This window comes from Sceloporus undulatus, chromosome 1 (genome assembly GCF_019175285.1).
Source record: "Sceloporus undulatus isolate JIND9_A2432 ecotype Alabama chromosome 1, SceUnd_v1.1, whole genome shotgun sequence".
NCBI lineage: Eukaryota > Metazoa > Chordata > Lepidosauria > Squamata > Phrynosomatidae > Sceloporus > Sceloporus undulatus.
The window spans coordinates 25,490,567-25,503,776 of NC_056522.1; the positions used below are offsets into that span (position 1 = coordinate 25,490,567).

The following is a 13,210-nucleotide window of genomic DNA, read 5'->3' on the forward strand; positions in this document are numbered from 1 at the left end:
GGGTTGGAGGAGAAGGCAGATTCCGTTTGAGAAAGAGAAAAGGCTCTATTCCCCCCCCCCCCATTGATCAGAGCCCTTCCCTGCCTGGGCGAGATCAGATGCCTTCTCGCGAGGAGGCTTCCCTTCCCTGCCTGGGCAAGATCAGATGCCTCCTCACGAGAAGGCTTCCCTTCCTGCCTCTCCTCCGTTAGAAATGGGCTCTCCCCACACAGAGGGGAGGTTGCAATCCACTGGGGGAAGCCTTGTAGTCCTTTGGCAGATGCAGGCGCTTGAGCAGCCGGGACTTCAGGCGCTTAAAGCGCTGAAGAGATTAAGCGCCTGTAAACCATTAAAATTAAAAAAAAAATCCTTATCTCTTATTGAAAGACCACAGTGGACAAAGGGGTGAGGGAAGCAAAAATGACGACAGCCACAACAGATGGGGACAGAAAGGGCGACTCCCCCCCCAAGCCAGCCCATCGCGCTCCGCTCCTCCCATCCAGCTAACCCGATTTCAAAGGCTGTCGTTCCTATTTAAATGCTCCGATTCCTATCCCGATTCAAGGAAAAAAATGTAGGTTCGACCCTTCTATTTTTTTTAACCCGCATTAAATGACGATAACACGAATCAAATAATAAACCGCTTTACGATTCAATTTTAGGTGGGAACGATTGTGGGTTACTCTAGAACTGTTCTAGAGTTAATTCGGTTTCCAATAGGAACGCCTCATCTTGGATTCGATTTGAATCCCGGGGTATCAACCAGTGGGAACCACCCCTTACATAAATAGCTTAAAAGCAATTTTGGGAAAAAATGCTGTTTTGTATAAGGATTGCCATACCTTGACTTGACAGTTCTGGTAAGATGGCCAATGAATTTTGCAAAGCTTGGGAAAATTACTTTTGGACTACAGCTCCCAGAATCCCCTCAGCCAGCCTACTGTGGCCAATGGGAATTTGGGAACTGTCTGAATCACACTTCCAAGTCCTGGAATTTTATTACTGAAATGAATAGAAGTAAAGTCAACCCCAGGAGATTAAAGGAACGATCCTTTTTGCTTCCCAGGTAGTGCTGTGGCTCAGCAAGTCCCCGTACAAGCCATCCAGGTGCATCAAGCCCCCCCAACAGACGCCTCCCACCAGTGACAGTGGCACTGACCTCACCCAGACCTCTTCCAGTGGGACAGGTAAGTCTCCACCAAGTACAGTCCATCCTTCCATTCCCCTCAAGGCCAGCCAACATTACATCCTCGGCCTGATTATCCTGACTTCTGGCAGTGCCAGTTGGGATTTATGGGAATTGCATTCTGAAATACCTGAAGGGCACCGCTTTGGGAAAAGGATGTTTTGGGTCTTGCAAAGCAGGACAGTGCACTTAAACAGACCTGTATCCTTCCGGTTTCTAATTTCTTGATAAGGGATGGGAATTGTTCAGGTTTTATATGGTCGGCCAAAGACCCTCAGTTCCCCCTTTGCTGAAAAACAAGGCAGGGAATTAGAATCACTGTCGCAGAAGGCTGAAGCAGTCTTTTTCAAAAAAATAAATAATAATTTTGTTGAGTTTTTGCAATAAAACATACAGAGTCTGTACAACAATGACAAAAAAATACAGAGAAACAACAACAACATTTGATAACATGGGCCAAGGCTATGTGTGTATCTGATAAACAATTATTCTGCAGCAGAATCAAGAAATTGGTTCTCAGCAAGAGTCAGTGAGTCCATTTGTTCAGTTGTAGAGTGTCTTTGTGAAGTAGGAGATTGGAGTTGATGGGAATGTTGATATACATAGTAAAGATCATCCAGTCTTCTTGAATTGTATCAGTTCTTTTTTGCCCATTGCAAAATCTTGTCATATCAGAAAGTATGTCCATCAACCAGATAGTTCAAATTCTAATCCACCAGTTATCAGTGGTGAGGTTATCTGACTTCCAACATTTGGCTACTTCTAATCTAGCAGCAGTGATGAAATTTATGATTTGAGCAGTGATATGTGAAATTTGATATAGGGCTGCATCCCAGAATTCTCTCACTTTAGGCATTCAATCTACATTATGTTGCAAGCTGCCTCGATCCTGCGGGAGACGAGGCATATAAATAATAATAATAATAATAATAATAATAATAATAATAATACATTGTTATTATTGCTTCTAGATTAACATCTCCTCCAGCAATCCAGAGAAAGCTCCTTAAACATTTTAGACAGCATAACAGGTGTGAGATACCATTGATGGATGGTTTTTAGAGTATTTTCCCTCACGGATGCTGAACGGGATTTGCATGGGGGTGAAGACCAAATATGTGCACATGCAGTATCTGTTATCATAGTTTTCAGTTCTGATTGCCAAAATGAAAAGCAGCCTTTTAAAAAAAACGCCATAGCCATTGGAAAAAGGAGTAGTTGCCGCCTCCAGATTTTCCGTAGCTTAACACCTCTGGATTACATAGTTGTGCAGTCGTTGGCAGCCTAAGCGTCTCTCGTGAAACATCTGATGGGCTGTTGCACTGAAAAAAGAGCTGTTCCCCAGAGATAGGTGTGGAACCAATGGGGTGGTAGTTGCAAGGCATCAGTTTTGGGCTGAATATCAAGAGGCAGCAAGAGAACCAATCACTTCTCTTGCTCAGCAAGGGAACAGACTAGTTCAGGAAGTGTTGGCATCTCCATGACCAGGGGGTGTTAAAGCCAAAGTTGGATGACCCTATGTCCAGGGTTCTGCTTTTGCATCCTGCATTGCAGATCCTGAACTGCACACAGGCTGAAGAGTAGCTGACCTCCAAGGATCTTTCCAGCTCTCTAATGCTTTCTTTCCACCTGTAAAAAGTTGCTGGAGTGCCATCTGCTTTTCTTGATGATGGCAACTCTTCACAATAATTGGCATTTATTCTAAATTATTCTTGCCCCAGGCACTGCTCTGTGTGCAAAAATGAATCAGTGCCTGCAAGGTCACAATCTCCTTTGAATTCAGCAGCCCCTTACTAGTCAGTGCAGATACGGTTTTGTTTTTTTAAAAATGGAAAGTCTGAGAAAAGTACTTTCTCCCAATACAGTGGCGCTTGAGTGCCATCTAGTGGGACTTACAGATTTTTTTAGCTTCTTAAAATTTCTATTAAAATTCTTATAAAAAGTCCAGATGAGATGGTCTATTGTGATTGTTTCTAATTCAGCCAGTTCCTGTCATCAGATTATTTTATTGCATGGTGGCAATGCATTGGCAAAATATGCCCTACCAAAACTTGACAAAATCATTCTTTTGGATTGCAGTTTCCAGAATCCGCCAGTTCTACTGGTGATGCAGGCTAGAGGATTCTTGGAGCTGTAGTCCCCAAAATAATTTCCCAACCTCTGCTTTACATTGACAAGAGAGAGCTATGAGTAACCCCATTTCCTGATAAGTCCTCATGTACAGTAGGCAGATTTGCCAGCATGCATGTTTCAGTCGTTCATGTTTTGGGGTTATGTTTTTTTTTATGTACATTTGTTTGTTTGTCAGTTTTATAAAAGCACACCCTTCTCCGAGAAGGTACTTAGCGTGATGTACAATTTTTAAAAAGGAACAAAATACATTATGGACTATAAACACAATTGTTCGTGTACTTTATTTTTTAAAGACAAAATTTTGGAGGTAGCTAAAGCCAGCTTGAACAGAACATGATTTTGAGCACACAGAGGACAATCCTGTTTTAATAGTACATTCTAGTTCCTTTGCACGGACAAACACACACAAATAGACACATAACATCAGTTGCAGAGTTAGGAAAAGATCCATTGTGGATTACAACTCTGAGAATCCCTCAGCCAGCATGTGGTCTAGTTGTTGTTTTAAAAGTAACTTTTCAAAGCTCTTGTCATGTGCATGCCCCTTCTCCTTGGAGAACAGCTACCAAATATGGGATATCTCTACTGGCACCTGTATTGATAAGTTGAGGATGTGTCAATGGTGCATAGAATATATAGAAGCATAGAGTTGGAAGAGACCACAAGGGCCATCCAGTTCAACCTCCTGCCATGCAAGAAAATACAATCAAACTACTTCTGGCAGATGGCCATCTAGCCTCTGTTTAAAAACCTCCAAAGGAAGAGATTCCACCACTTTCTGAGACACTAGACAGTTCTTCCCACCAGGGAGTTCCCCCTAATGCTTAAGTGGAATCTCTTTTTCTGTAGCCTGGTGCCAGTTAAATAAAGGGATGTATCCATCACCTGATGAAATTCCCTTTTCTATACAACCACTAAGGGGACAGGAACTGTGCCTCTTATTTCACCTAGCAGGTTTCAGTGAGTATAATGAGCTTGCAAAAGACTAAGCAATGGGAATGATATTTGCTTGCTATTCATTTAAACAATAAAAAATCAATCCCTCCTGAAAAACAAATGAAGAAAATAGAACTATAAAAGACAAGTGTGGGTGTGCTGCTTTTTAAACAGAAAAAATTAAATTATTATTTCTTTTAGACTACTTGGACTTTGCAAATGATACATCTGTGTGTTAATATACGTGGTTCTTTCTGCATATAAATGTTCTGAGGAATCTAAGGGCTTGTCTACATGAGTGGTTTACCCTGAATCCCCCCCCCCAGTTCTCTGCGTCCTATTTACATGACACAGGGCTAAAACCCCAAATTGCACCTGGACTGTCTTCAAAACATCTGCACCTGATTTGGGGCTTCCTCCCCGTATTTTGCATTTACTGTATATACTCATATATAAGTCTAGAAATTTTAGTCAAAAAATTGACTCCAAAAACCTGAGTCAACTTATCCACGGGTTACTATAAGTACTGTACTGTACTTTAATTCTTATTAAAAAAATGAACCATCCCCTGGTGAAAGGCAAGAGTGTAATCTGTTCTGAAAGCACTGACACTCTCTTTATATTCTCTCATCCATAAAGCCTTTAGTCTGAGCACAAACAGTTATGCTTGCTGGAATTTTGTGTTTTCTGGCATTGTTTTCCTTTGCTTCATCTTTTGCATCCTTTGTTACATACCCCCGTTTTACTCTCAACTTATCCATGAGTCATATCTAAATCCATAATTTTGGCCCAAAAACCTTGACTTATACATGAGTTCGACTTATAGATGAGTATGTGCGGTAAATAACTCACCTTTTGCTGTCAGTTTTCAGCCCTCTTTGCAGTGATGGCATCAGTTGACTTCATGCACAATCCCTGTGAGCTGCCCGGTGCTGCCACTGTGGGTGCCAATTGCTCTGAGACCAAAACGGGGTGCCCAGCGTTGATAACATGGCTGGGTGCCTCATTCTGACCTTATCACTGGTGCCAGACAACAAACAGGGACTGCATGGGAAGGCAGCCACCCGTAATTTGCTGGAAACTCGAAGAAAAAGAGAGCAGGTAGGGTGGGAATTCGGGAGGAATTCAGGGCCAGAATACTCCAGGATCTAAGAGTTGTATCCTGTGGTGTCTGCACTAATATTTGCTTCCATAACTGCATAAATTGAAAAATTCATTTTCTGTCATTTAGTTGCTCTTTTTTAATCTAGCCCTTCATGTAACAACACATATAGTTCCCAAGACCTGCTCCCTCCAGCTACTAAGAAGCTATATTCCTTCAAACAGATCTTCAGCATGCTTTTAAGCTGCTATCTACTTGATAGTTATGTAAACAGGTCCACTGTATTTAAAACTGAGTGAGGCAACTAATTCAAATAGCAGAAGCATGGGAGAGATAGGAATTACAGATGTAATGCCCTCTATTTGACTGGTACTCTTCATTATATTTCACCTTTTCTTTTCTTTCTAGTGACCTTGCCAGCTACTATCATGACTTCATCAGTGCCAACCACAGTGGGAGGCCACATGATGTACCCCAGCTCTCATGCAGTGATGTATGCTCCAACGTCAGGCCTCGGGGATGGTGGGCTTGCCGTTCTCAACGCTTTCTCCCAGGGGCCATCAGCAATGCAAGTTTCACACGGTCAGGTCCAGGATCAGGGTAAGCCTGGAGTTGAACCGTTATTTACGATGGCTCTTATGATAGGAGAAGCAGCTTAATTTTGCCATGTTTTGCTTATTGGCCACTTCAGAGAGAATATATAACCAGAGCCAGTGTGAATGGACTGGTCCCTTGTTCTGAGCAGTCTTCGGTCTAAGCGTTCTATTCTGTGGTGTCTGCACTAAGTGTTTCCATAACTTTGCATAAGCCGAATCACCCCATTTTGATGAGTGAGGAAACTGACAAAAATGAGTACTGTCACCTTCCACAAGCAGAAGTGATTTCTGCAAGTACAGACATTCATGTGGGTTTGTTGTTATTGGTTGTTGAGTTGTTTTCAACTTACGATGATGCCATCACTGAGACACCTCAATGAGCCCCTGTCATCAACAACCCTGGTTATGTCTTGCACTCTCCCAGAGGCATGGCTTCCTTTATTGAATGAGTCTAACTGTAATGTGGTCTTCCTCTTTTCCTGCTGCAACTTTTGAAGTGAATCATGTCTTCTTAGGATATGCCCAAAGTACAATAGCTTCAGTTTAATGGTTGTGGCTTATAGTGAGAGTTCTGGCTTGATTTGTTGTAGGGTCCATTTATTTGTCTTTTTGGCAGTCCTTAGTATCTGCAGTACTCTCCTCCAGCACATTTCATATGAGTTTAATCTTCTTCCTCTCCGTTTCCTTTAGTGTCCTGCTTCCTCATCCATACATAGAAATTGGAAATATGAAATCCACTATGTGGATACAGCACTGAAATCCAACACAAAGTAAAGGGAAGGAAGTGGAGCTATAGAAAAAAAGATAGAGAAAGAATGTATGGTTATTTAACTTATAGATGAGATCTTGGCAAAGTTGCTTTTTTGTACTATAACTTCCAGAACTTCCCAGCCAGCATCCCACTGTGCTGATTGAGGGATTCTGGGAGTTGTAGTCAATAAAAACTTTTGCCAGTCTCTGATTCAGGCTTCATTACAGTTAGATGTGACAACAGAGCTGACAATAATGTCTAAAAAGCAGCTTTGAGAACAGTTAACAGGAGAAGCCACATGCCTCTGATGCATAGTTCCACAATATGATACAAATGTTGGCAAACAGAAGGTCGTAGCAGATACATTTCATGGCATCTCCAGTTACAAAAAAATCTTAGGAACATAGTAGAGGAACACCACAGCCTGAGACCTTGCAAAGCTGCCTACTAGTCAAAGTCAGAGCCTGCAAAGTTAGTATATGGATTACATCTTTAAGAAGCTTCCAATCAGCATGCTAATAATGGAATTTTGGGAGTTGTAGTTAGAGACTAAATGGATCAGGAGAACTACTTCAGTATTTTAGTATACACTTCATCAAAATTATATATATCAGTCTTCTTCAACCTGGTGTCCTCCAGAGTGGTTGGAAGAAACTCTCATAATTCTCAAACACAGCTACCCCTGCATGCTCACCATAAATTATAGTTCAACACATGCAGAGGACACTGGGTTAGAGTGGTTTATCAAGTCCTCTCCCCAATGGAAGCAAGCATCTGCCACTGAATTTCTGTTCAGGTGCCCTGCATTTCACCAGGATGTCTGTTGATGACCTCACTTAAAAAATATTTCCAGGAGGAGAATTTATTTATATTATATTATTATTTTTTCATCTATGTATATTCTGCTTTTCTCCTGTCAGGGACCCAGATTAGTTTACATTAATTTCAAATGGAAGTTTAACTAAAATCTTTCTTTATAAATGTTAAAAAGCAATAAAACAACAATTTCATTGAACAGTACTTGGATTAAAATAGTTTTAAATACAAGTAAAATGCAGTTGGCAAAATACAAGATAAAAATACAGCACATCACTTTCAGTACCCTTCTGCTAGGTGATTAAAAACAAAAGGCCTGCCTAAACTGAAAGAGCTTTGCTTGCTGACTGAAAGAGAGCAGAGAGGGAGATAACAGGACCGCTTGTGGAGGGTAGTTCCACAGCCTGGGAGCAGCTACTGGGATGATGCATTTCCACTTCCTTACCAACTATACATAGGGCCTTGTCTGCACCAGCTAGAATACTCCTGGGGCAGTCTGGAGTGCCCTGGCCCCAGAGCTGCCCTGACCTGCTCTCCCATTACCCAGCCCTCTGCTCCAAGGGCAAGCAGCCGTTCTCATGTGTGTCCCGCTGAGGTGCCTGGCGTATCTGCTGCCGCTGTTAGTCACTTCACTCTGAGGTCAGAATGAGGTGTGCAACGATGATCACATGAACTGGGAGCCTTATTCTGATTTCAGAGCAAGTGACTAATGGCAGTGATGGATGTACTGGGTGGCTCAGTGGGACGCATTTCAGACTGCCACCCAGTGTTGGAATGGAGGGCCTCAGATCTTCCTGGAAGATCCAGAGTAAAACAATTATAATTTTTTGTATGGAGCAGGTGAGTTTTAATTATGCTTTTAACTTTTGTATTGTTTTCTGTTATTTTATATTGCTTGTAGATAATTTTAATTGTTTTGTATTTTATTGAAATTTTTAAATGTTTCTTATCTGTGAACTGTCTTGGGTGCCTTCTGGGAGAACGGCAGCATACAAATGAAATTAATAATACAGTAGGCCCTCCGCATTCACGGGGGTTAGGGGCACAGGACCTCCATGAAAGTGGGGAAATTGCAAATAAAAACTACTTTTTAACTTGAGAGAACACCTCTAGGAATTTCTAGGTCCTCTAGCAGAACTCTGTAGTCAACATCTGCCAGAATTTGACCATAGAATCATGCTGGAGGAGCTACAAATGCCCAGAGAAGTGTTTTCTTCAATAACCTCTAGATCTTTCAGTGCAACTCTATGGTCAACTTTCAGCAGAGATTCCCAGGAGGACCTAGCAATTCCTAGAGAGAACATACTAATCAAATCTGTAAAGGTCAAAGCCACAAATGTGGAGGGCCAACTGTAGTAGTAGTAGTAGTAGTAATAATAATAATAATAATTCATTTTAAGCCCTGTTCACACTAGAACCAGGGTTTAGGCTGTATATGGTCCAGTCTCTCAGCAGAGCATACATTCAGCCTTTTGTATCTGCAGGGTTCTATTCCACACCACCCCCCGCCCCATAGATCTCAAAAATCACAGGACCTCATGTCCTGTCCTTCTTAATGATGCCACACTGCACCATACCACACGTGCTGCCATTGGGGAGAATGGAGTGGGGCCATCCGCGGATGCTCCAATCTGCAGAAGCCAAGCCCATGGATAGAAAGGGTCGATTGTACACTGAACAGGGGAAGGTCATTATATTGTGTCTGTGCAGACAGGACCAAGGATGGTGGTGGGACTGGGAGAAAGCCCTTCTTTCTTTGGCGAGTACTGCTTCCTTTGTATTGGGTGGCTCAGTTTGTTTGGGAAATCACTTTATCCTTCCTGGTCCTGAGTTTGTTCTTTGCCAGTTTTGCCATTCTGATTTACAGCTGATTCATCCTCTAGCCTTGAAAGATAGTCTTGTCATGTTGGTAATTGTGAATTATGGCATAACAGCATGCCTCTGGTTTTCTCTTTGCCAGGTGGTGTCCCTCAGGTGTTCCTTACAGCACCATCAGGAACAGTTCAAATCCCAGTCTCAGCTGTCCAGCTTCATCAGGTGGGTTGAAAACAGAGTCCCTGTGCCACCTGCACTTCATTGGAGAGTTATTCTTTCCCCAAGAGACTGATACTGCAGTCCTAAGCATATTTATTTAGGAATAAGGACAACATAGTTTAAAAATTAATCCGCTAAACCTGATTGTTTTGAAGGGGTAAAATAAATTGTTTTTGTTAACATTGAAAAAATAAAAATTATACAGCTGCATTAACTGATTAATGAGCTTGTTTGTTAGCTTTTAAGCAGTGGTGGAATTTACAGAGAATAAATTATGGAGAGTGGAATAAAAACTGCCAGATATATTATGCAAAATTTAAGAAATGCTTAATTCATACAAGTTGCAAAATCCAGCTTTTCTTCTGACAAACTGTTGCTTACACTGGTGCATTGTGTAGGTGTGTGCATGTTAGTGTGTCAGCACATATAAAACTGCTTGTGGCTGCAATCCTATGCATACCTACAACAGTACATCCTGTTGTGTTCAGTTAACCAATTTTATCTGCAAGCAGCCATGGGTCCCACTCTGGGTGGAAGGCAACATTTCTCACTCTGGCTTAACTTCGCGAACGAAGATTCAGGAAGGACTCATCCCACGCTTTCTACAAGCGCGTTGATGACTAAAAAGGCCAATCCAAGATAAACAAGTCCGGTTGCAGAAAGCACAGCAGAAAGTCTCCTTGAGTGATGTTTCCAGGTTGTGGTTCTTTCTGCGTTGTCGTTTCTCTTCGAGACTCGTTCAGCGTGAGCTTTCAAAGAAGGCTGCAGCATCGTGGATAGTGCGTCTCCATGCCTCCCGATGCGAAACCAGGGCAGATCATTGTTGGTGATTGATTTGGCCAAGCCTGAGATGTTGTTTCAGGGAGTTCTTGTATCTCTTCTTTGGAGCGCCCCTCTTACGCTGACCTGTGGCGAGTTCACCGTAGAATACTATTTTTGGGAGGCGATGGTCCACCAGAAAAATCCATTGCACAGGCTCGAAAGATACATCCAACTTCTGAAAAAGTCCTGTAGCGATAGGTGAGGGATGAAACGGCAGGTGTAAAGATGTACTGGAAGCCGCAGACCAAACCCTGCATGCAAGCGGTTCAGGACTTTGGTTGCTTGAGACTGATCTGGTGGATGACAGTCTTGTTCGGCAGCATCCTGAATGACCAAGCAGCCTTTTTAAAGGACACCACTGCTTGCTCCATATGGAGAGGGGCCTAGAAAAGGTGGCCTAAAAAAAGCTCATCCCCATTTAGCCGGTTGGCTAGTCGCGACCAATGTATGGCTTTTGTTCTGTCACTTCAGGGCATGTGTACACATTCGCAACAAGAAAGTTCCACTTTTAGGTGAAAGGTTTATGTATTTCTTCTGTTGCCTCAGTTGTGAAAGAGAGAGAACCATGTGGGATTGGAAGCATGGATTCAGTTGATGTGGCTACATCAGACATCCAGGTTGTTAGGTGACATTTGAAGTAATCAGACAAATGTATTTTTCATGGCCAGATAGGTCAGGCCTGTGGCACAGATCTTTCCCTCCTGGATTAAAACTGGATGTGCAGTCGGCCCTCCTTATACATGGATTCAAACATTCATGGCTTGTAAATATTCGGAAAATAATAAATTCAAAAAGTAAACCTTGATTTTGCCATTTTATATAAGTCGATTTTACTATCCACTGTACCATTAAAGTTAATGGGACTTGAACATCCACAAATTTTGGTTTCCACGAGTGGTCCTGGAACTAAACCCCAGTGGATACCAAGAGCCTTCTGTACACCTCTGTCATATTGTTATGCCCATTATTTCTCTCTTTTTCCTAAATGATGGTGAGGCAGAGTCTTGCAATTGTAAGAGGCCAGGAGCTTGGAAAAGTTCATTTTTTGGATTGCAGCTTCCAAAAACTTCCTGACCACTAACTGAGGAGACTTCTAGGAGCTGGAGTCTGAGGATATAACCTTTCCAAGCTCAAGTGGTAGTCGTAGGACTGTAATGCTCTTTCTGCTAATAGTCCTGTGTTAATCTTTTGTGTCTTTCCAGATGGCCGTTATTGGGCAGCAGTCCAGCAGCAGTACCAACTTGACAGAGCTGCAAGTAGTCAACCTGGATACGTCACATAGTTCCAAGAATGACTGAGCAACTCTGGGAGGACCTGGTGGGGGGAGGGAAGGAAGAGTGAACCTGGCAGGCAAACCTGCAGCACCACTGCCATCGCCTCCAGCATCTGTGCTCTGCAGAGCCTCAGGATCTGTGCCACTCCTCAAGCTGCACCAGGATCTTGGCGGTCCCTATTTTTTGTATGGACTCCGTCACTTATTTATTGTTGCCTTTTTCACATTTTTTTTCCTTCTCTCACACTTTACACTGACTCATAGACACACACACATACACACACACACACACACAACACACTAAAAGTGGCTGCAATGGCCAGCAGCAGGAGCTGAGCCTGGGCTATTTGGGGTGAGAGGGAGCTTTGTTGCATTTTGAATGCTGCATTTACTGTGCTTTTGTGTTTTGTTGGGTAGGGGTGGGTGGGTGTCATTTTTCCTCTACACTCCAGCCAAAGAAATTGTGTCTCACAGGTGGGAGAGTTTGCTCCCCTGTGTATACACCACTTTGTTTTCATTGGGGAAAGTCTTTCTCTCACTCTCACTTCCCGTCCTCATATAACCATAGAATGTCAAGCAACTTCCCCAGTTTTATTGCCTGCAAGGCAGAGCAAGTGAGGCTGGAGGGAGACATTGGATTGCAGAAAGGCTCAAAGCCATCATAAAAAAGGGAGTTTCTTTTCAATCATAGACATCCATCTTGCCTTCCTTCTTCCTTCTAATGGGGCAAAGTGCCCCCCTCTCTTTTCTCTTACTCCCAGGTTCAGGTCCTCCAGCTGGCTGCAGCATTGTGCCTTCAAGCAATCAGTGATCCATTGTGGGTTGGCCATCACAGTGGCCTCTTGCCTTTACCCTCAGCTTGTGAAGAGGGATTGTTGTTCCCACTGGCATCCACCTTAGGCCGGGAGAGGGCAAAAAGCAGAGCATCTTGAACTTCCTCCTAAATTGTTCCTCTCCCAGAATGTATGTTTTGGTGGATAGGAACAGATTTGACTGGCTGCATGGTATGCCTGGCAACTCCTCCACTGTTTTGCTGCAAAGAAGAGTGTTTGTTAGCCACATTTCCTTCTTGGAAACACATTCAGTGACGCTTAAGCCTGGTAGCTGCAATTGTTCCTTGCCCTGTTTGATACTTGGGGATAATCGTCTCAGGATTTGTTTTGGTAGTGCTTTTCTCTCAAGAAGAAAGAAGAGCTGAGTCTTGGGTTGCACCTGCACGGCAGAAATAATCCTGTTTTACACCATTTTAACAGCCATAGCTTGATAGTATGAAATTCTGGGATTTATAGTTTTGTGTAATATTTTGCCTTCCCTGTCAGAGCTCTGGTGCCACAACATACTACAAATCCCAGGATTCCTTAGGATGGAACCATGGCAGTTAAAGCAATGTCGAACTGCATTAATTCTGCGGTGTGGCAGCTGTGATAGTCCCTTTTAATCAGAGAATGGATTTGGAAAACCTGTGTGAGTGGGGAAGTATTTTAAAACTTGACTCAGTGGTCCATCCCAAGGCAGTTTTACCCACAAATGAAATAATAATAATAATAATAATAATAATAATAATAATAATAATAATAATAAT

The 13,210-nt window shown here is 42.6% G+C and overlaps 1 protein-coding gene and 1 long non-coding RNA gene across 2 annotated transcripts in view; one reads left to right on the forward strand and one right to left on the reverse strand.

Annotated features, from left to right (window-relative positions):
- SRF (serum response factor) overlaps positions 1-13,203 on the forward strand; it is a 113,720-nt gene extending 100,517 nt beyond the window's left edge. The window contains 5 exon segments of the mRNA XM_042475123.1: positions 1,046-1,098; positions 1,100-1,166; positions 5,745-5,936; positions 9,460-9,536; positions 11,558-13,203. Of these exon segments, the coding sequence (XP_042331057.1) occupies positions 1,046-1,098; positions 1,100-1,166; positions 5,745-5,936; positions 9,460-9,536; positions 11,558-11,653 (485 nt within the window). The 3' untranslated portion in view covers positions 11,654-13,203.
- Positions 3,563-5,152, reverse strand: LOC121934547. The gene is made up of 2 exons (XR_006104636.1): positions 5,087-5,152; positions 3,563-3,890 (listed from the first exon to the last, which is right to left on the reverse strand). It is a non-coding gene; the product is annotated as an uncharacterized LOC121934547 (long non-coding RNA).
- Positions 13,204-13,210: the final 7 nt, after the last annotated feature.